The 25,070-nt window shown below is 37.0% G+C and overlaps 1 protein-coding gene across 3 annotated transcripts; it reads right to left on the bottom strand.

Moving 5' to 3' along the window:
- Nucleotides 1-1,544: 1,544 nt before the first annotated feature.
- Nucleotides 1,545-24,205, bottom strand: NBN (nibrin). 3 transcript variants are annotated; one of them, XM_027681069.1, is made up of 16 exons: nucleotides 24,083-24,205; nucleotides 22,434-22,567; nucleotides 20,727-20,872; nucleotides 19,214-19,373; nucleotides 18,688-18,791; nucleotides 13,582-13,699; nucleotides 12,998-13,188; nucleotides 11,817-11,920; nucleotides 10,107-10,242; nucleotides 9,408-9,671; nucleotides 8,669-9,143; nucleotides 7,850-7,921; nucleotides 6,279-6,434; nucleotides 5,607-5,720; nucleotides 4,784-4,833; nucleotides 1,545-1,644 (listed from the first exon to the last, which is right to left on the bottom strand). In XM_027681069.1, exons 1-16 carry the CDS (start codon nucleotides 24,111-24,113, stop codon nucleotides 1,614-1,616), a joined length of 2,286 nt encoding a protein of 761 aa, XP_027536870.1. In that variant the 5' UTR covers nucleotides 24,114-24,205; the 3' UTR covers nucleotides 1,545-1,613. The 3 variants fall into 3 exon arrangements, with proteins under 3 accessions (XP_027536870.1, XP_027536961.1, XP_027537042.1); XM_027681160.1 differs by having other exon boundaries at nucleotides 10,107-10,233; XM_027681241.1 differs by lacking the exon at nucleotides 9,408-9,671.
- Between the last annotated feature and the right edge of the window lie 865 nt (nucleotides 24,206-25,070).

The raw sequence follows: 25,070 nt of genomic DNA, 5'->3' as shown, positions 1-25,070 counted from the left end.
GCTTGAACCCTAGCAGACTGCAGGTCTGAGCAGCAAAGGACTTGGCCTTTACTTTCTCGTAGAAGGCCCCTGTACACTGTATGTTTTGTCATTTCCCTTAGAAATTCTCAAGTTCTGTTTTTTGCAACTGTAAACACAACCTTTCTGAAGAATCTTGTCCATTGATATTTAATCGCAATAATGAAAAACCTCAGCAGTCAACAAGAGCTGCTCTGTTGGACCATTGGGTCTTCAACCAGAAAACTTGGAGATTCTCACTGTGACAGCAGAAAAACTCACCTGAGGGTGCAACAAACTGCAGTCAGTCATCTCCTCCAGCAAGAATTTCAGCTGCTTAAGAACAGTCTTTTTAAAGATTTGGACAAGATTTGATGTGCCCTGATGCAAGTTACAATACCAAAACACTGTTGTGGCTATTCTGTATCTCAGCAGTATTGGTGTGCTGTGTAACACTCTAAACATCACTGACCAGGTCATCAAAAAGATGCCAAGACAGACCTGAGGAAACACTGACTCTTGAAGACCAAATATTTTCTGCATGTTGCAACCATGTTGACTTCAGCATATCTGCTATCTTGATGTACACAGATCTGATACACAACAGAGCACCTTCAAACAGCTCAGCTCATCTTGCTTGCATGCTCTGAGCTCTTGGCAGAGGAAGTAGTTTTGTTTCTGTGTACTTAAATTCAGCTACATCAACCAATTTACTTCCTCACATGAAGGAGATCCTACCATCCTGCTTCTTGAAATGGATGCAATGGAGCTACTGTTCATTTTATCTGTATGTGATCGCTTCATACAGCTGAGTAGAAGTCTGGAAGGGTTTCCTCACTGTACTTCCAGGGGAATTTCTCAAATTGCAAACTCTCAGATCATTAAAATGTGCTCTTGTAACCCAAGTATGTGTAGATGTTTTGAAGGCCATATTTTCACACAGTGATGGCAAAAAGTAAAGGCACAAGAGAAAGAAATGGGTCAAATAATTGAAATTCCAAACTGCAGTGCAATAGCTCTTGAAGACTTTCTCTGGCTTGCAAGTAGGTTTTAAGAACTGAACATTCACACACATTGATTTAAAGTTGCAAATGAAAATATGTTTAAGCAAGAGGAAAAAACTGTTTTTTTCAGTTCCAAGATCTTCTGTAACAGTAACAACAGTGTTTGCTGTAAATCATGAACCACTGAGAAAGCTATCATGATCAAGTATCAGCTGCATTTCAGTCTTTCTCAATAGACTTCCAATTCTTAAGACAATACCCATGAAAATACCTAATTAACAAAGCCTTTCTAAAAAAAAAAACCAAAAAAACCCCAGCCTGATGGTAACTTCCTTTTTTCCCCAAAACAGTACTGATTAGCAAACATTAGAAATAGCCTAAAATGAAATCCTAAGTATCTACAGTATTTTACTGAGCATTACTCTGAAGTAAGTAGTGTTAAAGTCTTGAAAATGTGCAATCCATAAGTACTAAGCAGTGAAAGAAATTTTTCTTTTTCTTTAATAAAAGCAAGACTTAAAAAACAAGTCTTACAATAGCAGATAACGCAAGAAACCTAAGGAAAAGAAAAGCAGGTTTTGCTAGAGAAACACTGTAAATCCAGGTCACAATTTATCTTCTCCTTTTCACATTAGGATCATATCTGCAATAAAAAAAAGAAAATTTGTCCAAATAAGTTAATGATATTCAAAAAGTTAACAACATGATGTAAATAGCTTTGTTATGTATTTACAACAAGGGAATCTCCAGTGTTCAATCCTTTCCCTGACTACACTCCTATAATTAGCTACAGTTGCTACTATTTGACTGAAGGATGTGTAAGGTAGAACCTGTGCATGAACTAGAGATAACCTTTAATAAAATTTTCACTGACTTCCCAGCTACTTATAATCTTTAAATCTGATGCATGAACAAGTTTCTCCAAGCTTTAATGACCCAACATTAAATTCCTTACTAAAAAAATCTCACCAAAAACCAAAAGAGGAGGAGGGGAAAGGGCTACTGTATATTTACACCAATATACAGCATTTGGCCACAACTCATTCAGACAAAACCTTTCTGCTGCTTCCTACTCCTACATAAAACATTTCCTTGCCTTACCTTCCCCTTTATACAGCTTCGGATTGATTGTTAGAAATTTAGAGCTACTTTCTGGATATACTAAATAGTTACCTGATTTACTGTAATTTGCTTAGAGTTTGCCTCTGCTTGACCCTGCTATCCCTTGGCCTTCCCTTTCTCTTCATTTGTGCTTCATCACTCAAAATCCTATGGTGCCTCTTTGAAATTCTGATGTGTTTTGTACTCATGCATGAATAACTTATGGACACAACTGAATGATCAGGCAGTTTTACTTCCACTAGTTCTGCTCTCATTCATCAAGACTTTTTGCTTAGGCAGGAAAATGCGACAACTTGTGAGCCAAATTACACCACCACATAGCTGGAAGGTTATTAGAAGTCACTGTTGTTCCTATACAACTCAGACTTCTGACAAAAATAAAATGGATACCCTTTGAAAGAAATGCTCTACGTTAACTGTTAATTAACAGAGCAAATTGTTAATGTTAAGATTTTCTGAATGCGTTGATATGTAGTATCATGTTTCTTTGATAGAGATTTGGAGATTTTCTACCTAAATGCACAATTTTTAGTGTCAGTCAAATGCATGGCAGGTGAGAAGTCAAACAGTGGTCCCTTGTTTCTTCACATAAAAAACACAGAAAGTAATGAAATCTTTGCTAAACAAAATGAGATCCTTATATTAAATCTCAAACCATTTATTTAATTTTATTTCTATAGCACTGTAACATTAGTTCTAACTAAATGTGTCCTGGGCACCAAATTCTATGGAAGGGGAGAGGGGGAAGGGACAGGAAGAGAAGCAGATATGAAAAGGGGATGATATATGATGGAAACCCCTCATCAGAATAACAGCAGCTTCAACCCTGTCTGTGACTGTCTAAAGAGATGCTGACACAGACAGTCATGAACAGTCTTTCCATGTTATATCCTCCACCTCACCTCCAGCCATTTTCCATGTTAAATGAAGCCTGGATGGTATTTGTTTTCCGGAGGGAAAGACATCAAACAACATTATCTGAAATTGTACAATGCCTGTGGCCTGAGAAGGAAAAAGGACTACAGAGAATCCACTACTGAGAGTGAATGCACAAAAAAACATAAGACCTTGTTAGGAACAGGGAGTGGAGGACACAAAGGGCTGTTACTGAACATAATCCATTTAACTGTACTCTTAGTAGCTAGTATAATATACTTTCCCTTCCTCCTCTGTCTCAGTATGTACCCAGCACAGCTTTTCTAGCCCATCTTCTCACTGGAGTACTTAATGACTCTTTCTAATGGCATCTTCAAATGCAATTTTCATGGGAAATTGCAGCTGTTAACATTATGCCAAGTAGTTTTATTCGAGATTAAGGTCAAAATTAGAAAGTTACAAACTGCTGAATGTTAAATTGTGTGTTTTAATATTTTTGACTGCAGAAACTTCATGCTTAGAATTAACTTTCATGCATGCAAATTATCTCAGTTTTCACTGCTGTGTTTCAAAAGGCAAAAATGAACCAAGATATTTTAAGCCAGTTAATATTCCAGCACAGCAGTCTAGCTGCATCACGTTTTTATAAATGATAACTGACATATATATATAAAGGCTGCATTGCAGATGTAAAAACTGGATAAAGTGGCAAACTTGGCTTACAACTTTTTCTAATTAGAAAGAGGTTATAAATCATTAAATTAGGATTGCAGTTGAAAGTAAATTGGATAGGAAATTAATTGAGCAGGACGATTCTCTCCTTCAAAAGAGACATTAGGGAAAGTGGTAGACAACTGAAGTGAGGGTTATCGAAAGAAAACTGCTGAAACAGACTGAATTTTAGAGGCAAATGTAATGTGTAATGGCAAAAAGCAAGGGCAAACAGCCAAGGAGAACCTGGGCCTATCAAAGAACTCTCTGAACTCCTGTGACACAAGAACTGATTAAAGCAAAATCAATAACTCTTCTACCCTGTCAAAAGCACAGCATGATCGGTTTCAAAATGCCACCTCTGTCTGTAAACTGGAAAGATGGTAACATGTTGAGGGAGTTTCTAACAGTTAAAAAAGGGTAAGAGCTCTTTCATTGTGAATGGCTTTGAAAGCAGCTTAAAGTCTTGAAGATAAGGCACACAGAGGGGGCATACTGAAGGATTTACTTAGCTTTTGGGGTGTTTTTTAGTTTTTACTTTAAATTCTGGGAATCATCACTTCAAAGACCCAAAAAGGAAAAAGCAGTTCCGCCAATCACTTACTTTTTCACAGAACTAGTACTCTGTTGCTTTAGCTCCCTCAAGTGACTCAGCACAGGGACAGACAAGTGCCATGGCCAGAATGAAACAGTGGCAGAACCCATCATTTGTTTCCCACAATTCAGATGACTGACTTAATGGTAAGATCAAAATGCTTCATTAGGCTCTAAAAACACCCTGGAACATTTTCTGGCCTTTGTGAACAATCAAGCATGTGCATATCAGCCAGGAAATAGCAAGATTTCTGTTTGAGAATACTCTTATTGAAGCAAGTCTGAATAAAATTGAAAGTTTAAGACATAAGAAAATTTAAGAGAAGTTGTTGAATCACTTTGACTATATTCCCTACATGGGAATACATGGAATTTTGAAAAGAATAGTCAAAGTAGTCTCTTACAAAATCAAAATTTGTCCAAAAAAAGATGTGATGCAAAAAATACACTGTCTTTAAGTACAAACATAAAATTCTTACCTAAAGAGATCATCAGCAAGTGATTCTTCCCTTGCATATCGGTTCTGTTCCTGAGAAAGTAAGTTTATTCAATATTTGATTGTTAAGGATGAAGCTAATGAACCATATAGCAACACAATATATTCTTGCACTAACAGTTTTTCCTCTAAGTTCTAAGTTAATTAGCATTATTTATACCCAGGGTGAGATAATCAAGAAGTGTTGATGTAACTGGATACCAATCAGACTGTGAAAACAGTATATGACTCATCAGCAAGTATTTTGAAGGAAACTACTGGGAAACAGTGCTATAGAACTGCTATGATAATAATATGTTTTTAGGGCTCTTACATATAAAGGTGAATATTTTTACAACAGAATTTTACTCAGGTATTTTCTGTTCTGTTCAAGAGTAGAGTATCAATTGTACTGCAGAACTATTTGAACACAGCTGACCATACAGAAGTTCCTTCTATCTCCCATTTTACAAATCACAAGTTTCCACAATGCTTATTTTGCTCACCAAAAATAGGTCATTAAAAAAAAAAAGGTCATTCTTTTTTAGGTTATTGAATTTTCTTTACATCAGTATTTCTGATTATATGAATGTTACATGCAAAATCAATTCAAATAATCAGCAAAAAGATGAGCCTTACCACTGACCTCTGACTTTCAGTAACTTTCCTAAAGTACATGTTCCTATGAGCATGTGTGGACAGCTTACTGGCTGAGGTTTTATTTAAAAAGTAAAATCCTGAAGTACTTCAGTAACAACCACAGGGTGGTATGACCACTTACATAAGTCAAGTTTTTATTTCATCATCTTTAAGAAATAATTCCTTACCTCCATTTCTTGCCTTAACCACTCTTCTAGCTCTGAATTCCTTTTAGCATGGTGAGCAATCAAATCTGATCCCCCAATAATGTATGGAAGTTGTCCTGCCCCTGGATAAGCTACCTGTTGGACAATAAATTATTACAACTACAAGGCAAGCATAGTACAAGTAAAAGATCTGAGAAATTCAGAAAGTCTATTCAGACATCACAGAAGAAAGTCAGCCAGTCTTTTTTTCAATAACATACAGAGGTCATATTTTAAAGCAACTGAAGGGAAAAAAGCATTTACAGAAAGCTGTAACTCCCTCTTTTTACCAGAAGAAACAAACGACAAAAATCTGAGAAGTGAAATATGCTAAATAAATCTAATAGTACATCAAATGGAGTTTGAAATATTGGTAAAAATCACTTTATATTTTATTGTCAGACTACATAGGCATCTATTACAAAACAGCAGAAAATACTATCAGAAATTTAAAATATTTTCTAAAAATGAGACCATGCTCCCTGAAAGTTAACCGTATAATATGGTATTTAAATTGTTTCTTTCTGTACCTAGCAATTTATAAAAAATAAAATAAAAAATAAAAATCTTTAACATATTTCTACAATCTCAAGGCAACACTTTTTAGTATTTTTAAATAGTGCCATCTTGTGATCATTTCAAATACGCACTAACCTTTTTGAACGTTTTGAAATTTTTCTTTCCCCCATAGCTCGTATTTCCAGTAAGGCAACTGTTCTGTCTTGGACGGCTGACAATCAGTGATCTAAACTCAGTCAACAGAAGCCTGCTAGGAAGACTGCTGGAGTCATCTTGCAGTTTGCTGGGGTTCTTATGGGGGAAGAAAAAGGAAGAAGCATTCAAGTGTATGAGCAGACACACAGCGTATCTAAGAGTATAAACTTTAGGGAAATTATCATGAGCAGAGTTTAACAGAAGTTATGATTACAAAAGGGTGAGGGGAAGCAGCAGCAGTGCTAGAAGCTAAGAACATGTATGAACTTCTCAGTTCCGTATATACTATTAACAGAGCTGTGAGCTCAGTACATTTTCTCTCATATTTAAATACATTGAAAAGGCAGGATCAGTAACAATGCTGAAGTCAGTATACTTTCATTTCACTAGGATTTTACTTCAGAATAAAACTTAAAGTAAGACTTTTTTTCCTCCTCTTTAGCTAATGTCTAAGAGTTCCTTCTCTCCTCCTCTCCACCTTGTCTCTTACCTGGGCTAATTCAATCAACCATGTGTACTCCAATGGCAACTCCAGCTAACTCCATGGAAGACAAACATCTTCAGCTCAATTCTAGCCTACAGATTTTTGGCCAACTCTAGGACTGTAAGCTGAATCTGATCAATGAAGCAATTTTTTTCTCGTACATGAGAATGTTGCTATGCCAGCAAGTTTGCATGCACACTTTGCTGCCTGCGGCTATATTTCTGTGGATTAAAAAGGATGTGTGGGTGCAGGACAAGTTCACAAGTAACAAACTATCTTTATGGACAGTTCTAGCCCAGATGCAGTACAGCTCTTCTACAGCAAAGTATAAACTACAAGTCCTTTAATCTGAGCTGACCCTGCACAGCATTCCTTCTTCTTGGACTGTTCTCTGTATGTATGCAAAAAAAGGTATCATTCTGCCCCTTGTTGACTGGCTACACTCTACTTGTTCTCTTCAGAATTTTTCAATTTTAGTTTCATTTAGCCTCATCTCCTTTTCCTCTGCCTCACTGCCATTCCAAGAAATTCTCCTCTCCTTTCTTCCTTCATCTCCCCTATAACAAGTTAGCATGCTATCTACTGTGAATCAGTCAATATTACATCTATTTTCTCAATGGTCCATCTCTTCCATTCTAGTTGTGATCTCCTTAGAGCAGACAAGGAGATTATGTCCTTGTCTGATCTTTAAGCAGCAACCTAACAAAAACATCAGTACAAGCATTAACAGCACTGAAGGGTTAATACAATTACATTGTGTCTGTAGTTTCAGTCACCTTAAGCACCACCCAAATGCTGTTACAGAAGCACACAGATGAACTACAGGTGCTCTGTTTTTCACAGTCAATAAGCTGGACTGTACTATTCAAATTTATGTATGATTATGTTAAGGAGTACAGTCTTCTGAACCTCCTTTATTCTGAAATAGGATCCACAAATATTATGTTCTTAAAAGCAAAATTTTGATGTGTTTTTGTAATGCTTCTTAAAGTTCACTGTTCAAACTTAAAATTAACTGGTTTCTTACCGAGACTGGTGATTCTTGCTTGATCTTACATTTCATTTCTGAATTTACAACCGATCCAAGTTCCTCTTCTTTCTATTTGATTAAAAATTATTTTAAATATAAAACTGAAATTAAATGGAAATTTAATTACAATAAATAGTTTTCTGCTCTTTACAGTGCAATAAGCATTTTCAAAAAATGTAAATGTTTAGACAGAAGAGAAACTGCCTTATCAAAGGAAAAACCAGAGCAATATTCAAGAAAACACAAGCTGTGTTTTGGTTTTGCTGTTGTTTTTGTTGGGTTTGGTTTTTGTTTTAAAATTTCTCATACAGGAACTTTAATAATCTTTCACATGATGTCTAAAGATTCTGGCTTGTTCTGCTGAACATTACTGTGGTATTCAATAGAAGAGGTCAACTGAAAGTTTCTTCAGAAAATTAATTACATAAAGGTAATTGAGTACTATTTTAGTATAAATATCAACATTATGATTAACACAGTAACAAAGAATATGAAAAGTTTTTCTTGGACCAGGGATATATTCTACCTACAGTATTTCTGGTAAAAAGAGAGGAAAGATTTCAGAATACAAACAGCTTTCAATTCACAAAGAAAAAATGCCCTGAAGATGAAAAAACATTTAGGTAGGTGGAAAACTGCAGTGTTCACATGTAATAGATGAATCACTCTGAACTAAAAATTGATGTATAAAATTTAAGCAAACTTTACAAAGCCACTTTCTGTATGCAGGTAGTCTCATCCTTAAAGGAGCTAACTGCATCCTTCTAACAGAGTTGCAAATTTCAAGATTAAGCACGAGAAGAATATAAAACTTACCAATATTTTATTCTCCTGTCTCTGATTTACATTTACTTCTTGAGTCCTGCTTCCTTTGGCTTCCAAACATCTTTTTTTTCGTGTATTTCCTCGAGCTTCCTGGTCATGATCTGCTACTTGATCTTCCCAGTCTAGGTCTCCACTTCCAAACACAATTTCCAGCGCTTCTGTATCTTCAGATAAATCATCTAACTCTTTTCTCTTCTGCGGTGCATGACTTTCACTCAAAGTGGTTTTAGTGTCTGTTTTATCACTTGTTACTTTGACACTTTCCCTCGTAAGCTTTATACCCACGTCTTCTAATGAAAAACCTGGGTTTGGGTCTAGGATATTATTTTTCTTTTGATGCTGTTTTGCTTCACTGTTCCAGACCGATGAAGTTGTGGGTTCAGTGCACTTGGAAAGAGGTGATGACCTTTCCTCCAGTTTTGCTAGTTTGGGTGCAGATGTTTCCTCTTCTTCTTCAGCTCTTTCCCTTAGCCAGAAAGAAAGTACAAAATCATTTTTGAGTATGACCAGCTGTATCCGCAACATAACAACTTTCTCGGCTTTTAGGGACTGCACTGTAAAATTTAAAGTACTCTTGAGGAAAAGCTTGCCATTCTAGGAATCTGATCTAAAAAATTACCTTTTAAAGTATGTTTCCAATTGAAAGTACACTGATTGAGGTAAAATTATTTTCCAGAAACAGCACCAACATAACAATAAGGGAAGCAATGTCAAGAACATTTCAACGTACCTCTTTCTAGCTACCTGGAAGTAATTTGTAATTGAGTTGGACTGGTGACGTGAAGCACACTCGCTGGGTTTACCAGCTTCTGAAATTTTAGATGGTGAGACAGGCTGACTTTTTTGACTCAACCCAGATGTTCTGTTCCCTCTAAATATGGCTGTTCCTGCATTTACACTGCCACTTGTCCGTGTGTTTTTCTTTACGGTGGTTGTATCCTGGAAAGCCATTTTCCGTTGTTTATCCATCTGGGGAGTATTCTCTACCTGCATACTAGGTTAGAGAGAAAAAAGTACTAAATGACACACAGGAAGTTACCAGAGACACACTGAGAAAACCACTTTTATAAAAGCTGTATCTGTACTTTATACTTATAAACAATGTGCTAAAAACAAAGTGTAAAATCTGCTATGTTCAATATATTTTTATAATTGTGAAATGGCTTGAAAATTTGTAATAGTTAAGACAGTCAAATCAGATACACAGTATCTATATTTGCATCTGCAAAAGTGATGCAAGTCCTATGTGATGAATTTTGTTATCTAGCACTCAAAAGCAGAAATTATCTCACTGCAGACAAGTGACAGCAATTTAGTAAATGCCATTTCTAACACTCTGTATCTTTGCCCTTGCCAATGATACAGTTCCTCTTCCACAAAAGACTGCTTTATTTGCAAATATTAGAAAGTATTTCCATGAATACTTTACCATGTCTGCTCTTCTGTATCAGTTATGTACAATGTGCTGCTATCTGCAGCAGTTGGCATTATGGTTTCATCCACAGCCAAACTCTGAGAAATGGCTCGGCCCACAACAGCTGATGCAGGAGTACTTTCAGTTACAGCTGCAAGATCAGCACAAGAGAAGAATTAGAAGTTTAATATCAAATCCGTGTTTCTTCGCACCTGTTATCACACCTTAGTAACTGATCGGGTGAGATTTTTGTAAAATTATCTTAGAGCAATTTTAATATAAAAATTAAGCAGATTTATTAATTTAAAAAACATGAAAAAAAAACCAGTTCCAAAGGAGCATGTTCTTGGAGTCAGTCTTAGTTAAATATTCCACTAAATTAAGTAATGGAATTTTGCTTAAACAAAAATGAAGCATAATGAGAAATCATATATTAACACAGATATACATAATAAATCATGTGATATATACTTTATGCAAAACTGTCAAAGCACAAAATTCTTTACATTTACACCTTTATGGTGTTCTCTAACATGATTATTGTATCTGGGATACAATTTTTTCAATTGTAAACATAGTTCCCTTTAAAAGCCTGATATACAGTCCACTTACACAATTTAATCAGATGACAACTTTTATCCAACTGAATAATTCAGACTGGAAATAAGAATCAGTATTTCTGATTCATTCAGTGTTTGCAGGGTAAGAATCTAAAAAATTTAATCTGAGAATTAATTGTGTATTATTTTCTAAACTAACTGTTCAGACAATACATCATTTACAAGTTATTCATACAAGAATACCATTTGACCAAAATACTTTTCATGGCTCTGCCAGGTACTGCATGTGTCTTTCTCTCTTCAAAACACATTTTCGAGTAAGTAATGTTCCCACATGTAAAGACAAATTTACGGGTTTTTTCTTTTGATTTTTTAAAAAATAATTGTAGGATTTGCTACCTGATACAACACTTCATAGAACAAAATAGGACCTGTAAAACATAACTGTGAAAATTTTACAGAAACAAAGTACAGAGTAACATGAAAAGAGACTTGGACAAACAAAACCTCTTTTCTGTCTCTCAGACTTTTATTACTACCACATTAGCAAATACAAGCCTCAAATCCCAATTTGGAATGTCTACCCCCAAACTATTACTATAGCAAATATGACAATCATGTCTCATTGTTTTTACTTCTGATGGCAAGATTATTTTTAGTTTTGAATTGGGTGGGAGGTGCTTGAATTTTCCTAAAGCCAATTCCTTTTTGTGCAAAGACAAAAAAAAAGTAAGCCTTGACAAATTAATTCCATTCTTATTCTCTTCTAATACTGATCTTTTACCCTCCCTATTACCCCAGTTTTGTATGAAGAGATAGAACAGCATGGAATTCAAACTACCACATACATAGGAATTCAATGGCCACTACAAATATGGACTTCAGAAGATTTTTTTGAAGTACCCTTCTTTTCAAGATCAATGTATCTGCTTTTTACGCTATTTTACGTCTACTTTTAATTTACATCTAAGTCATATAATTTTCATTGTAATTTATTGTAAGACCTCTAAAAAACAACTACCTCTTTAGCATTGCATACTTTTTTCATTGTAGTGGTCTTGCAAAGTAAAAGAACTTGATCATCAGCCATTCATGATGCCCCTACACAAAAAGAAATTCTGCCTCTTTAAGGCTGTTAACTTATTACTACCCTTCTTCCAATTACCTTTGTTGGTACCAGCCTGCTTTTGAGGGTTGCAGTATTTTTCTGTAGACATGAAGATAACTGCCAATCCAATTTCTGCCTCTGGAATAGCCCTGAGATTCTTGCTGTTAATATACAAATAATAATTAAAAAAAAAAAGACAAAAAAAAAGTTTCTCAGTACATATTCAAAGATGAATAGGCAAATGGCTACAAGTATGGCAAAGTACAAAATGTTCCATTCCTCCTTTCAGTCTACACTACAATTTTTCACAATACGGTAAATCAGCATAATTATCCTTTATTAGAGCCATGTCCTACATGTATGAACTCCCATGTTTCCGGCTCCTTTAGCCACTGCCTAGTCCCACTAATCTCGTCAATACACCTCTCCCTTCCAGATTTTTGGGCATTTAACTAACTGTGCTCTCCCTCTGATTCAAAAATGTGTGAATGGAAAAAGTGACTTGAAAGATCTAAGCACTTCTTACAAGTCAGGTGCACATTCCCCATATCCCCCCCTTCTTCTATACTACAGCCATAAGAAGAGTTTAAATAGTCTTCTCTACCTACCAGGACAATTTAGGGAAACTAGGTTTATGTATAAAGGATTGAGACTTTGTTTTCTTTCATTGTTTTAATAAAATGGCATAGTGAAAATCCTAACATATATAAAATATGCAGTCTGCCCTCTCAAAGAAAACCTACCACCAAAACAAAAACTTATTTTCATGAAACAGCAGCTGCTCTTCAGAAAAACTGTATGTAAATAATTATGAGCCACATGACCTGAAGGTGCCATCTCATTTCTTTTTGATGAAGTACATACACTTATTGAAATACCATAATTATCTATTTTCCATTCTTAGAATATATTGATTTTAACTTCTTTTAAATAGTAGAAGAAAAACTATTTGCTGTCTGTAATTTCAAAGAAACTTCATGACAATGAATTTTTGTAGAACTGGATCCTCAAAAAAAGAAAAAGAAAAGGAAACAAGACCCCCATCAAATCCTCACAGAACTGCCAAGTCTCTTCTTTCCTGCTTCAAGAAATTTTAGTTATGCTAAGTACTGAAAGGAATGAAAACATGCCCCCTTTATAAGCAACCTCCTGCTCAAATATGTACGTGAACACTATGACAAAGTCTCTGCAGAAATTCTGAAATTACCCTTCTGCTGTACAAGAAAACAATGCTGCACCTTTGCAAGACAGTCAGAATGGAATCAGTCCAGTTTCTCATAGAGTCAGATCCTGCAGTCTGAGAGTTTGTCAAACCCACATCAACAACACAAACTTCAGGAGAAATCAGTAAAGGCGTTTCTTTTTTTCCTTCTGTCATCAACTTTATTTCTCCTCCTCCAAGAATAATTGCTGGACCCAGTTTCTTGTGCTAAAAAGAGAATGCAAATAAAAAAAATAAAATCTTAAAATACAGTCAGCTTAGAAGCATTAGAGCACTGAACTATGATCATAGTGCTTCTCACTGATACACTACTGCAGATGTAGTGTGTTCTGTTTCTCCCCTACACTTCATGTTACTTAGGCCACTGTATTGTAGGATAAATACATAGAAATCCTTCTTTCCTGACAAACCCAGAATGAGTGTGAATTCAGAATATGCTGAGTTGGAACGAAAACCACAAGGATCATGGAGTCCAATTCTTATTCCTGCACAGGACCATCCCCAAGAGTCACATCATGTGCCTGAGAGTGCACAATTCAGAGAGAACAAATCTGTGCTTAGCTACCCCTGCAATATTTTTGCAATGTAAAGCCTGATTACCTGCTTAGCAGATAGAAATATAAAAGTTTTTCCACTGAATATTGTTTTCCTTTCATGATGCTCAGATAAATCCAGTTTTTCAGTGCCAATGGAAGGCTCATCAACTGGAGGATAAAAGCTGCAAGAACAGAAAATTAAAGTTACAAAATTCAGATCTGCTTATCAGTACTGACTCACAGTCCTTTCTGTTTTAGGGTAAGGCTCTAAAATTAAAATGCTGCATTGCGCTGTTAAAACTATTTAGATAAATATTTTTTCAAGATGATTGTTAGGAAGAAACAGAGCCCCTGATTTCTCAACATCTAAGATTAGACCAAGACCTTCTACTTCAGTAACTAAGACAACAACACTTTTAGGAATATATTCAACCAATCTGCTGTATACACATTGACATTCTCACTAACAATACTGACAAATGAGACTGCAACCTCATCCCGAACTTACTCGAAATAATAAAACTCCACACAAAATTAGTCATCTTGCTTTCTCTAACCTTCAGTTGGGGACAGCCACCCCTCATTCTCTTCTGCTGTGTCAAGAAATCCTGTACCACTACACTCGATAACAGCCTACTTATGTGACAGAAGGCAAGTACACTTTTCTTGCTAGTGGGATAGAGAATTACCCTGCAAATTCTCAACTGTTTTGTCCAATACAAGCAAAGTCAGCAGGAGTTCAGCTGGGGAATAGATTAAGCAAAAGTAAAATTTTACCCTGAAGCTCTCATTTTTGTCACAGCCTGTGATCTCAGCTCCAGGTAATGATGGCATGCCCACATCTAAGACAAGCATCTAACTCATAATTTCAGGATAGTATTTATGGGATCTTTGAGCCACACACTCACTACTCCAGCAGTCCTGACAGAGCAAGAAAGAAGGAAAACTATAGGTCAATTTTAACCATATTATACTACATCTGTACCTGAACAGCAGTTTATGTACATTGTCTGGCTGATGACAGAACTACTTATCTTTATTCTGACTACTGATTACACATTCTTCTCACACTATTACACAGGAAAAAAAAAAGATGCTGAAACACACTAACAAAATCTGCTTTTACAGCAAAGATTAGCAGATTCTAAGCAAGAAACATATTCCATGAAATGCTGAAATATTGAAGTTCTTGAAAAAACGGAGCACCTGTAAACATAAAACCATTCCTCAGACACTGAATATTCATATACTTTTATCTGAAGAACATGCATGTAAATTTTCTACTGCATCCAAATACATAATTCAATTACGATAGGCTAGATTGTACTATATAATTACAGTTCCTTTTAAATAATCTCTTCTTTTGTGTTCTTCACAATCAATTCTTTAAGTTTTATATACTCAATGAAAATTAATCAGCCTGAATCCATCAGGTTTCAAAACAAGAGTATTTGATAAGTTTCAGCAGCCTGTTCAAGGTTTACAAAAATACTGTTCCACTGAAATTGAAATAGATATGAAAAAGCCTACTAATTTAAGGAAAGAAATAGGGCAACTCAGACTTTAGTTATAAAAGGCCAGAAGACTTCTGACACTGAGTCCCATAGAGACAGTTATTAAGATAAATACAGGGAACAAAGTCATCTTTAAAGACAAAAGGATGAATACAAAAGGAGAAACAGTAGTTTCCATGACGTTGAAACCAGACTGTAGTTTCTCTATAAATACATTTCAAATCTATGTTTTTTTAATTTCAGCAGACAACTTCAACTGATCATCTCCTCCTCAAAAAAACCTATTCTCAAAAGACAACAGTCTTTTACCGTCTTAGGATTCCAAAGTGCTCCTCATACTCAGGCCCCATAGGTTTTTAATACTAATACCAGTATCCAGAAAAGACCCATTACAATCTTGAATCTCTGAATGAACAGATTTTGATTCTTGGTGAGTTTCTGTTACAGACTCAGTTACTTTCCTACGTTTCCAAAGCCCTGCACTATTTACACTGGACTGCAGTAATAAAATATATTATTTTATACAGGGCTGCACTTATGCAGCCATTAGTGAAATCTTCAGTTATTGTTCTACCTTGCACAGGTTGTCAGAGAGAACCAGAGGACTGGGGCAATGCACTTCACCACAAAAAAACCTGAAGTAAGAAGTGTCACATTCATATGGGAACTGCAGGTTTGCAATTCCGTGAAGTCTTAGTACAAATAAAAAAGAAGCTCTTTTTGGTTTTGGTTTGGTTTTGTTTTTGAACTTTAGCATAATATTTCCCTTGATTTTTTGGGGGGACCAGATCTCCAGTAATAGTAAAGATTTAGTTAAGTGTCACCCTGTATTACCACCTCAATATACTTTTCTTATTTCATACGCAAACTAGCATTGCCCCAAGTGGTTTAGTGTCCTGCAGATGTACCAGCTCAGGTCAGCTCTAGCTACAATGCACAATGTAGAGATTCCCTGTCAAAGCTCAAAGTATTTTTGGGAAATGAATTAGAATAGCTGCTACATAAATTTTCAGTATCTTCCCACAAACTACATCTCAAAATTATTAGCCATTTAAAATACAGCAATTTTTTAAAATATAGATCTGTGTATGACACCAGCTGTCTCATTTAGCTTGATGCAGAGCTCTCTTTGAAAGCTACACGATGGATATACTGCTAGTGTCACTGAGTTCCTCTCAGGGACTTGGGAGTTAGCAGAAATCTTTTAAAAGTGAAACATATCCATCTGCTTCCATTTTAGCAGCATTTAACAGCTCAATTATACTGTCACTTCCGTATTAAAGGAATGGACAACACACATCCCAGTTTCAAGAACCTGTTTGCTTGTTACTGTTAACAGACAGGAACAGTAGTTTTACAGCCAGGGAACATTAGACCAAGTAGGTTTCAGATTGCACAACCAATTAATAGCTTTTGATGGCTTGCATAACTTGTACTAAAAAAAAAAACCCAAAACCCCACAAAAGATCTGCCAGAAAAAGTATTTCAGAGAGGACTAAACAGTTTGTTTAGTTTTCTCACATTCTTATAAAACAATGCAGACTTTTAAGTAGAAGGGAAAGTTATAATCCATTAAGATTCTACCTTTCTTCTGAAACTGAAGAGCAAATGAGCTTTAAACCACTCACAGATGACTGATTTGACATATTACATAAACCCCTGCAAATGTAAAGCAGCATCTAGAAACTAAAGAGTACTTCCTACCAATTGCTCCAGATTGGCACCTGTATTGTTCTAACCAGGTCCTGTCACGTTCTGTGAAATATACTTTACCATATACCAAGTGCAGCTTATTGTGAAACCTCTGCAGATTTGCATCTATTACCACGTGTGCACCAGGTTTATTCAGCTGCCCTTCCCCCCAAGCCTCCTTCTTCAAACTATTCTTCAACTATTCTACCAGCAGATCCACTAAAGAAAATAAATTAAATTGCTCTGTCCAAACATATATGCCTATGGATACACAAATCAATGTATATCCATAGAGATGTAAAATAATTGACTCCCATTATTCTTCACCACTTATTTCCCCCAACTTGAACGAGTAGTGTCCAGCATTCACCTGGTTGTAACAACACATGCAGAAAAATCATGATGTCATTTACAGTAATTTTACAAGTTTTTAACATCACTTAACAGGAAGAAAAGTTCACCGTTATTTTTCAAATGCCAAGTGCCTTACGATTCCCATTCAGTACTTATTTAATTCCACAGTATTGTCCAAAGCATGAAGAACATGAAGAACAGAAGCAATAAAAAAATGTACCCACACAGTTTACTTTTTAAAAAAACATAATGAAGATTTCTCACCTGCATAAATCATGTGTTCCTACAAAAAAAAACAACCACCACAACCCCCAAACAAAACACAACCCTTTTCAAGGTAAAAATAGTAGCAACACGGGCTCAGATAAAATTGTCAAATACAATAATGGGACTATTTTACACTTTCCTACATAGAGAAAATAACCAGAGGGTTATTTAATCATATTCCACGGTATTTACTTATTCCAAAGTAAGAATTCCCTTTTCAAATTAATTTAACCATGAAAACAATGAGTATTTTATTCTCATCTAGTGAAGACTGAAACAGGAGCCAGGCCTAGAAGAGTTAACTGAGATATCTTGGCCTGCTAAGAAACCTCAATACCTGTTTTGCTAGAAGAACATTTTAGGAACACTGGTTAATATCATGTTCTGTTCTGCTCACTGGACCAAAGGCCTTATTATAGAAAGAATAGGAGTAGTACACACACAGTAATAAATTAGGTGAACTAGATGTTTGAATAAGATCTAGAAGGCCCAGAGCCAGGATTTTGCAAGCTTGAAGAATTCGGGTCACCTAACTGAAGAGGTCAAATTGAGGAAGACATCCATGGTGACCAGCAGAGGGATAAAGGCTTGAGGAGAAGACCCCCACAGTAGAAGACTGCACATGTCTGGAAAGACTCCACCCAGAGACCAGTCTACTCATTAATATGTATAATAAATGATGTAACCATGTATCTAAAATGTATAAAATGGCTTAGTTTTGCACTTGCAAGTTGAGCAAGTTTGTCCAGTGCGAGCTGGCTTGCTCCCAACGTGAATAAACAAATACTTTGCTGCTCTCTGAGCAGTTTTTCAGGCCAATTTTTCGGATTCAAGACCAATGCACATTAGAATCACTTCATTTCACAACAGATAATTAAAAACCTCTGATGTTTCAGGAAATTCAAGGGTCAGGTTAACTCTGTTTTGACCAAAGTTTACTGTAAACTCAGTAACTAACCACACACTGGGAAGATATGTTTACATAATGAAATAAGCTTGACACAATTTCTTTTATAAAAATGTAATTTATTTTTATGTATCAACTCCCAAAAGTGTTTGAAGTAACATTTAAATTCACTAACAAAACAAGTTCCTACTTAGAGATGCTAACACCTCTAAGTGTATAGTCAATTCCAAGAGCTCATTTTATAAATCTAGGCATGAGATCAAGAAAATGGCCTGACTATTAAAATGTGTGTCATGTTAAACATTCTTCCACAAATAAAGTTACTGTGAATCACATATTCTGTCAAAAATTATCAGATAAACTGTAGCTGTTTGATAATCTAACTCCTACGAATTTAATTCTGTGACATAGTAAAAATAACGATTTGGCAACTTACCTTTCATGATTTGGCAACTGCTGCCTGGACTGAATAGCTCTGATTGATTCAACAAAAAACTCTGGTTTTATAATTGGTCGAGCACAAATCAAAGCACATATAGTCTGAAAGGCCAGAAAATACATATTTATTGCAAGGAAAAAATTCAGATAGAATACGGATCAACTGATATTAGCTTTCTGAGATCTCAGATGTGGAAACTGTCACACAAACAAATAAAACAATACTGATTTTTGCTACCGAAAAACAGGATAGTTTTGCTTCTAACAGCCTAGCTCTTTTAACTGGTGTCTTGACAAAAATTATGAAAATGTAGAAGGCAACTGATGAAAATCAGTAACTCTTCAAATTTGGCTTTTTTTCATTTTCTTTCCCTCCAATCTCCCATCGACATATACCTCTTCTAAACTTGGAAGAGCTGAGAGCATAGTTTTGCAGAGAAAAACCTTGAGCAGATCTAAAATTTAAGTTGCATTTGTGGGAAAACTGCAAAGCAACACTATCAATATGCAAAAGTTCAACATACCTTAACAGTAACTTTTACTGATACCATGACAAGGTGGGTACACTCTTTTGTCCATTCATTCACTACAAGGCCTCCAAGCTGCTGAATGGCTTGATTTAAAGCAGTTTTCTGAGCTACATCTAAACATGAGGAGCAGACAACCAAAGGTTCATACTCCACTCTGCAAAGAACAAGTAAAAGTGAACTCCTTTAGTTATTCCAGCCAATCATTACAATGGACAGACCTGGCTTAACTGTCATGTTTGTGTCTCAGGGAAATCTGAAGAAAAAAATAAAAAGATCCATACTCTTACCTAGATAAAAGACTGAGCTATAAAATTTCCTGAAGAGAAATTAAATACCAATTTTTATTCAGAAAAATTGATGACATTTTGACCTGATGTCTCAAAGATTTCTACAGACTTTTGGATCTTTCACAGACATCATGCAGAATTAGTGCATCAAGAATACTGCAAAGTCTGGGAATATCAAAAGAAATTTGAGCATGTGCTTCCAAAAGCAAAAGTATGCTCAACATAACAGTTCATCAACAGGTTAGTACTTAAAAAATACAAGTGTCATAGAATGCAAGTTGAAGTAATTTTTTCCTAACACTGTCATTACCCTTGACCATAAGGTTATTTATACTTGTAGATCTTCCATATGGAACTCAGTATATCGAATTCCATTATTTGATTTGGTTTAGTCTACAAAGTAGAAAGAAATGTAAATAATCCCTCTAGTACAACAGCCATGATGTATCTGGTCTCCTGGTATGAATTCTGTACCACATTTCAGGTATGTTTCTCTAAAATACCAACAATAATTTATTATAGTAATTTGAGGAGAATGCTGGATTTTTTTCTAACAAATAATACCAGCAGCAGTGATAAAACTGAATCAAATTTTAAGGTACAAAGCCACCTGCTCATTGCTTTAACATTAACTTTGATGGTCATTTAGACCTTTCCTGTTTACCTGCCACTTCACTTCAAGGAATGTTTCCTATATATAAACAGATAGCACTGGCTACTATCTAAATTTGAAAACAATGACAAGTTGAGTTTGCTGAAGAGAGCAGTCATATGCCACAGGAACAAGCACGGCTAGCAATGCACAAAGCATCCTCCAGCAATGTCTGTTCTTTCCTCATTATATTATCAGCAGCTAACAAGGGCCCAGACAAGCTCCCTCCATTCCCTAAACCTTCCTTAGAATCATGTATGTTTTAGGATTTTTTTCTTTGCCTACGATAGCCTGAAAACAGTCATTGTACATGATACACCTTTTAAAATGCCAATGCTTTACTATTAACAATTTTAATCTCTTAATGTCAAAATACACTATACTATAAAAATATAATGGAAGACTATTTCAGAAACAGGTGTGAAACATAGGCAAAATATTATTTGTCTCCTTCGCTTTCTAAAAATTCATCACTGTTGTATTGCTTGCCAAGTCATATGATGTGCTAAAATACTCTTTTCAAAAACTGAACTTTTTTTACTTGATATTTTATAATCAAAGCACTTACCTAAACTTGCTCTCAAATACTCCAAAGTTGATTCTGTCACCAGACTGCAAAGACACTGAAGTGCCATTGAGTTTTGATCCATTAACAAAGGTACCATACTTAGATGTATCTTTTACTGTTAATATAGGGACTGAGAGAGATTGACTCTGAAAACAAACATAAACAAATCATTATAGTTTATCAGAAAGCGATAGTTTTGTCAGAAACAGGTTACTATAATTATGGATCAAAGCAGTGGATAAATAAGAAGTAGCCTACAAAATACCATCTTAAATAAAGACTTTAGACAATGAGGCTGACTAAATTATTCATCTTCTGGTTTTCACTGTGGAGGAATGAGAGAAAACACACGTGTTTAGCTTCAGACTGTTTGTGCTTCTTACATTCAGTCTTTCTGGAGACTAGTCAAGGCAATCATTCACTGGCCCAAAGCATCTGATAGCACAATTTAGCAAGGCTCCCAGATTTATTATTGACATTTTTCCCTATCATTCAGCCCTTTCCCTCACTTCCTTCCACAAGGACTGCTAGTCTTCCCCAAGCTGCAGGGCAGGAGATATCAGCATCTTTTGAGAAGAGGTTAGACACTGCCAGATTTCCAAAATGGTCCACAAGCCAATGAGAACATTGTTAGCTTGGTTTATGGCATTCTGCCACACAGTTACATGCTATTTCACAGAATCACAGAACAGGTAAGGTTGGAAGGGACCACTGGAGATCATCTAGTCCAACTGCCTGCTCAAACAGGTTTCCTTAGAGGATGTTACTGAGGGTTATCCCCAGGCAGCATTGTAGTATCTCAGGAGATGGCAACTCCACAACTTCTCTGGGCAACCTGTTCCAGTGCGTGGTCACCCACAAAGTAAAAAAATTCTTTCCTCATGTTCAGGTGGAACTTCCTGTGTTCCAGTTTCTGTCATTGCCTCTTGTCCTATTGCTTGGCACCACTGGGAAGAACCTGGCTCCATCCTCTAGACACCCTCCCTTCAGATACATATAGACATTAATAAGGCCCCCATTTAGCCTTCTCTTCTCCAAACTAAACAGGTCCAGATCACTCAGCCTTTCCTCATAAGTGAGGTGCTCCAGTCCGCTCCTCATCTTTGTAGCCCTCCACCGGACTCACTTAGTATGTGCAGTATTAAAAGGACAAATTCATGTTATGTATTTTATTTTAAACTCAATATAAGGTTAATAAATTAAATTCCTGCTGACTAGCTTCAACACATCCACAAATGCTGCAATACCTAAGTAACAGTAAATTGGTGTTTGCTAATTCTCCTCAGTACATTTTCATTTTCCATGCCCTAAGCAAATACAGATTTAATGATGCAAAATGAAATAGAAAGTAAGCCTGCAGTAAGACAACTGAAGCACTTTCCAGAACCAAGACTTAAAACTTGTCTATATAATGAAATTTAATTGCATAAATATCCTGCTATGATTATTTTAATAAAAATTGCTAGTAAATCTTCACTCGGATAAAAGGGAGCTTGGACCACTAGAATTATACCACTATATTTCTCAACAAAGGCAAGCAAACCTAAAGAAACAACAATAAATTTCAAAATTAAAAAAAGGCAGGTGATCAACAGTTCTACTCAGAGCATACAATGCTGGCGAGAGGAAAATGAGAGTATCCACGGTCACGGCAGACTGAATTATCACACAGGCCATTGATAATGCAGTAAAATGCTGGCTACTTACAGGGCTTGTTTCAGGACGACTTACTGTCAGAACTGCATGACTTCGACTGATGGACTGATCATCCTGAATTAGAATTGCACAGTTTTTGCGTCCAACAACATATTCTGTATCACTTAAAAGCCGATATGGCTCTCCTGGAAATAAACAAGAAACAGAAAAATATCAGTTTACAAAAAATGCTAAAATACAGAAAGCACATAGGAGACATTCAGAAGTTTGTAGTATATCTGAGACTCAACTCTGTAATTAATCATTTATTAGGCTGATTAGAATTATGCATTTAGTTTATAGATGAAACATCTTTCTTCCTCTCTCCTTTGATTTGTCCATTATAAAAGGACACATTTTATGATAAACAAAGCAGTTACAAAAGGGGCAACATACCTTTTTCAAGAACAATATATTTTTACTAATACTCTGCCTTTTAACTTTTCTCTAGTATTACTTTTTGACGATTAAGTGCTGCATATGGAAGAAAAAAGATTACAATGTAAGATACCTTTTCTAAAGAACACCTTTTGAAGAGTGTATCATTTTTTGAGGGTGTAATTTATTTACATGACTGATTAAGAGATTCAGAGAAAAATGTCCTCCTAATGAATCTAAGGAGATCTACAGTGTTAACCAAACTGATCCTTAGTAAGTTCAGCCTCTGACCAATACTTCAGCATATCTTTGGTACCTGCCACCTGGACCGTATGGTGGCTTCCCAGTGAATGGACTGACTCCATCCCATGTGCTACTACTGGTAAATGGAGCCAGAAATGCTTCTTGATGGAAATGAGTAACTACAGATTAAATTCTAGTTTTCAACCCTGGGCAAATAACTTTGCAAATATGAACTGTAGAGAAACAATCATCCTGAATACAATGAAAATAGTAGTGTTTTGCCTTCTGATTAAAATTTTCCAGGCAGTAAGAGATAACTCAGTTCATTTCAATAGGATTAGGTACTGTTGCCACTAGGAGATAAACATCCAAAATTCAGTCCCAGTGAACTAGGAAATAGAAAGCAGATCCAGCTGCGATAGAACTGTTCCTTATGCAGCAAACACTTAAGAAGGAAAGTATATATTATATGATACCTACTATTAAAGCTCCTATGGACAAAGAAACACGAAGAACAGTACAGGGGCAATTTAGTTTCAAAACTCTGCATCCAAGAAACTCCCTGAAGTTCAACACTTGGTCCTTGAAACATCAATAGTTAAACATTGCTTCTGAAAGACACCTGAGGTTGCTGCCTCAAAGCTCAACTCTTCAGGCATTTCAAAGCAGCATCTTAAGACACCCCATACGGGCTCGAAAAGAAGCCCTATTAGATTCAACAGGAGCTGTGGTCTGCAGTGCTCCACGGAAAAGAGGAGGCTGGGCCGCGGACGAGCGCCCAGGGCAACGAGGACTTGGTCACCAGCGGCCCGAGGCGGCCCTGCCCGAGGAGCAGGGACACGCGAGCCCGGCCGGAGCCAGCCCCGGCGGCAGCCGAGACAGCGGCACTCCCGGCATCCGAGGGCAGCACCCGGCCCGCGGCTCCGGCCTCACGCCGCCCGGGGACTCGCGCAGGCGCCGGCCAGGGGAGGAGGGGACCCGCCGTGCTCGGGCCCAGCCCGCCGGAGCGGCAGCGGCGGCGGCGCCTAGTGCTCCCTCACCTTTTCCTGAGGCGGGCACCAGCTTCCACATCCTGGAGCTCTCCGGCGAGCCGGGACGAGTCTGGAACGGGGAAGGAGAACCCCGGGCGCCCCCGCGATCCCGCGCGCGGGGCGGGACCGGGCCGAGGGCGGGGCGGGGGGTGGAGGGCGCCGCCTACCGGGGCCGTGGAACTGCTGCAGCCAGTGCCCCGCGCGCGTGCGCGGCCGTGGGCCGGGGTGTCCCAGCGCGGCCCCGTCACGGCCGTGGCCCCGTCACGGCGGCACCCCCTGGCACCCCCGGGGAGCTACCGCTCCCGTCCGCTCCGTGTCAGCGTGGGCCGGGACTGACATCTTCAGCCGAGGCCCCTCGGGTGGGTTGTGTCCCTCTGTCCTGCCCTTCTCAGTGCGCTCATATCCCTAATAAAATGCATTGCATGCGGAACAGGAAACGTTCTAGACATCTCTTAACTGAAGGAAAATTTTGGAAAAAAAAATAGAATCTTAAATAAAAAACACCTGGGAGTTCGAAGGCCATTCGGCAGATTACCAGACTTGTCTTACACTGACTTTTCTGAGGAATTCACTGAGGAATGGCTCAAAATACCAATTTCTCCTTGTGCTAGGCAGCTCACAGGGAGCAGGGTATCAAACTCCTCATGTCCATGATCATATCAGCCGCAGTTGGACACCAAATTTCTTCCTACCGGGCAGTCGGCTTACTTCTCAAATAACCAATATTGGTAATTGTTTGCCCCTTAACTTTGCATAATAGTGAAATCTTTTGAAGTAACAACCACAGTTAAGAAGTTTTAGTATAAAAAAAAACCACTGTGGAGTTGAAATGGGGAGGGGCAACTCAGGATAACATTTTTCTAATAGAAAATATTAATCTTAAACATACAGGAAATGTTAATATGAGCTGTCAGAAATGTTTCTGTAGTATCATAATCTGTTTAATCTTCATGTGACTTTAAGTATTCTTAGTTCTTAAATGTTCATTTAGATACCT

Source organism: Neopelma chrysocephalum, unplaced genomic scaffold (assembly GCF_003984885.1).
Source record: "Neopelma chrysocephalum unplaced genomic scaffold, ASM398488v2 Primary Assembly neopelma1_22, whole genome shotgun sequence".
Taxonomy (NCBI): Eukaryota; Metazoa; Chordata; class Aves; order Passeriformes; family Pipridae; genus Neopelma; species Neopelma chrysocephalum.
Note: the sequence above shows the minus strand (reverse complement) of the source record. Positions and strands in the feature narration are given on the sequence as shown.

Excerpts from the sequence above, each read along its gene's own strand:
- NBN (XM_027681069.1), bottom strand. The coding sequence starts at position 24,113 with ATGTGGAAGCTGGTGCCCGCCTCAGGAAAAG. Across the intron at positions 13,700-18,687 it reads CAGTTGCCAAATCATGAAAG|CTTTTATCCTCCAGTTGATG; the intron begins GTAAGTTGCCAA and ends CTGTTCTTGCAG. Across the intron at positions 13,189-13,581 it reads TATTTCTATCTGCTAAGCAG|CACAAGAAACTGGGTCCAGC; the intron begins GTAATCAGGCTT and ends TTCTCTTTTTAG.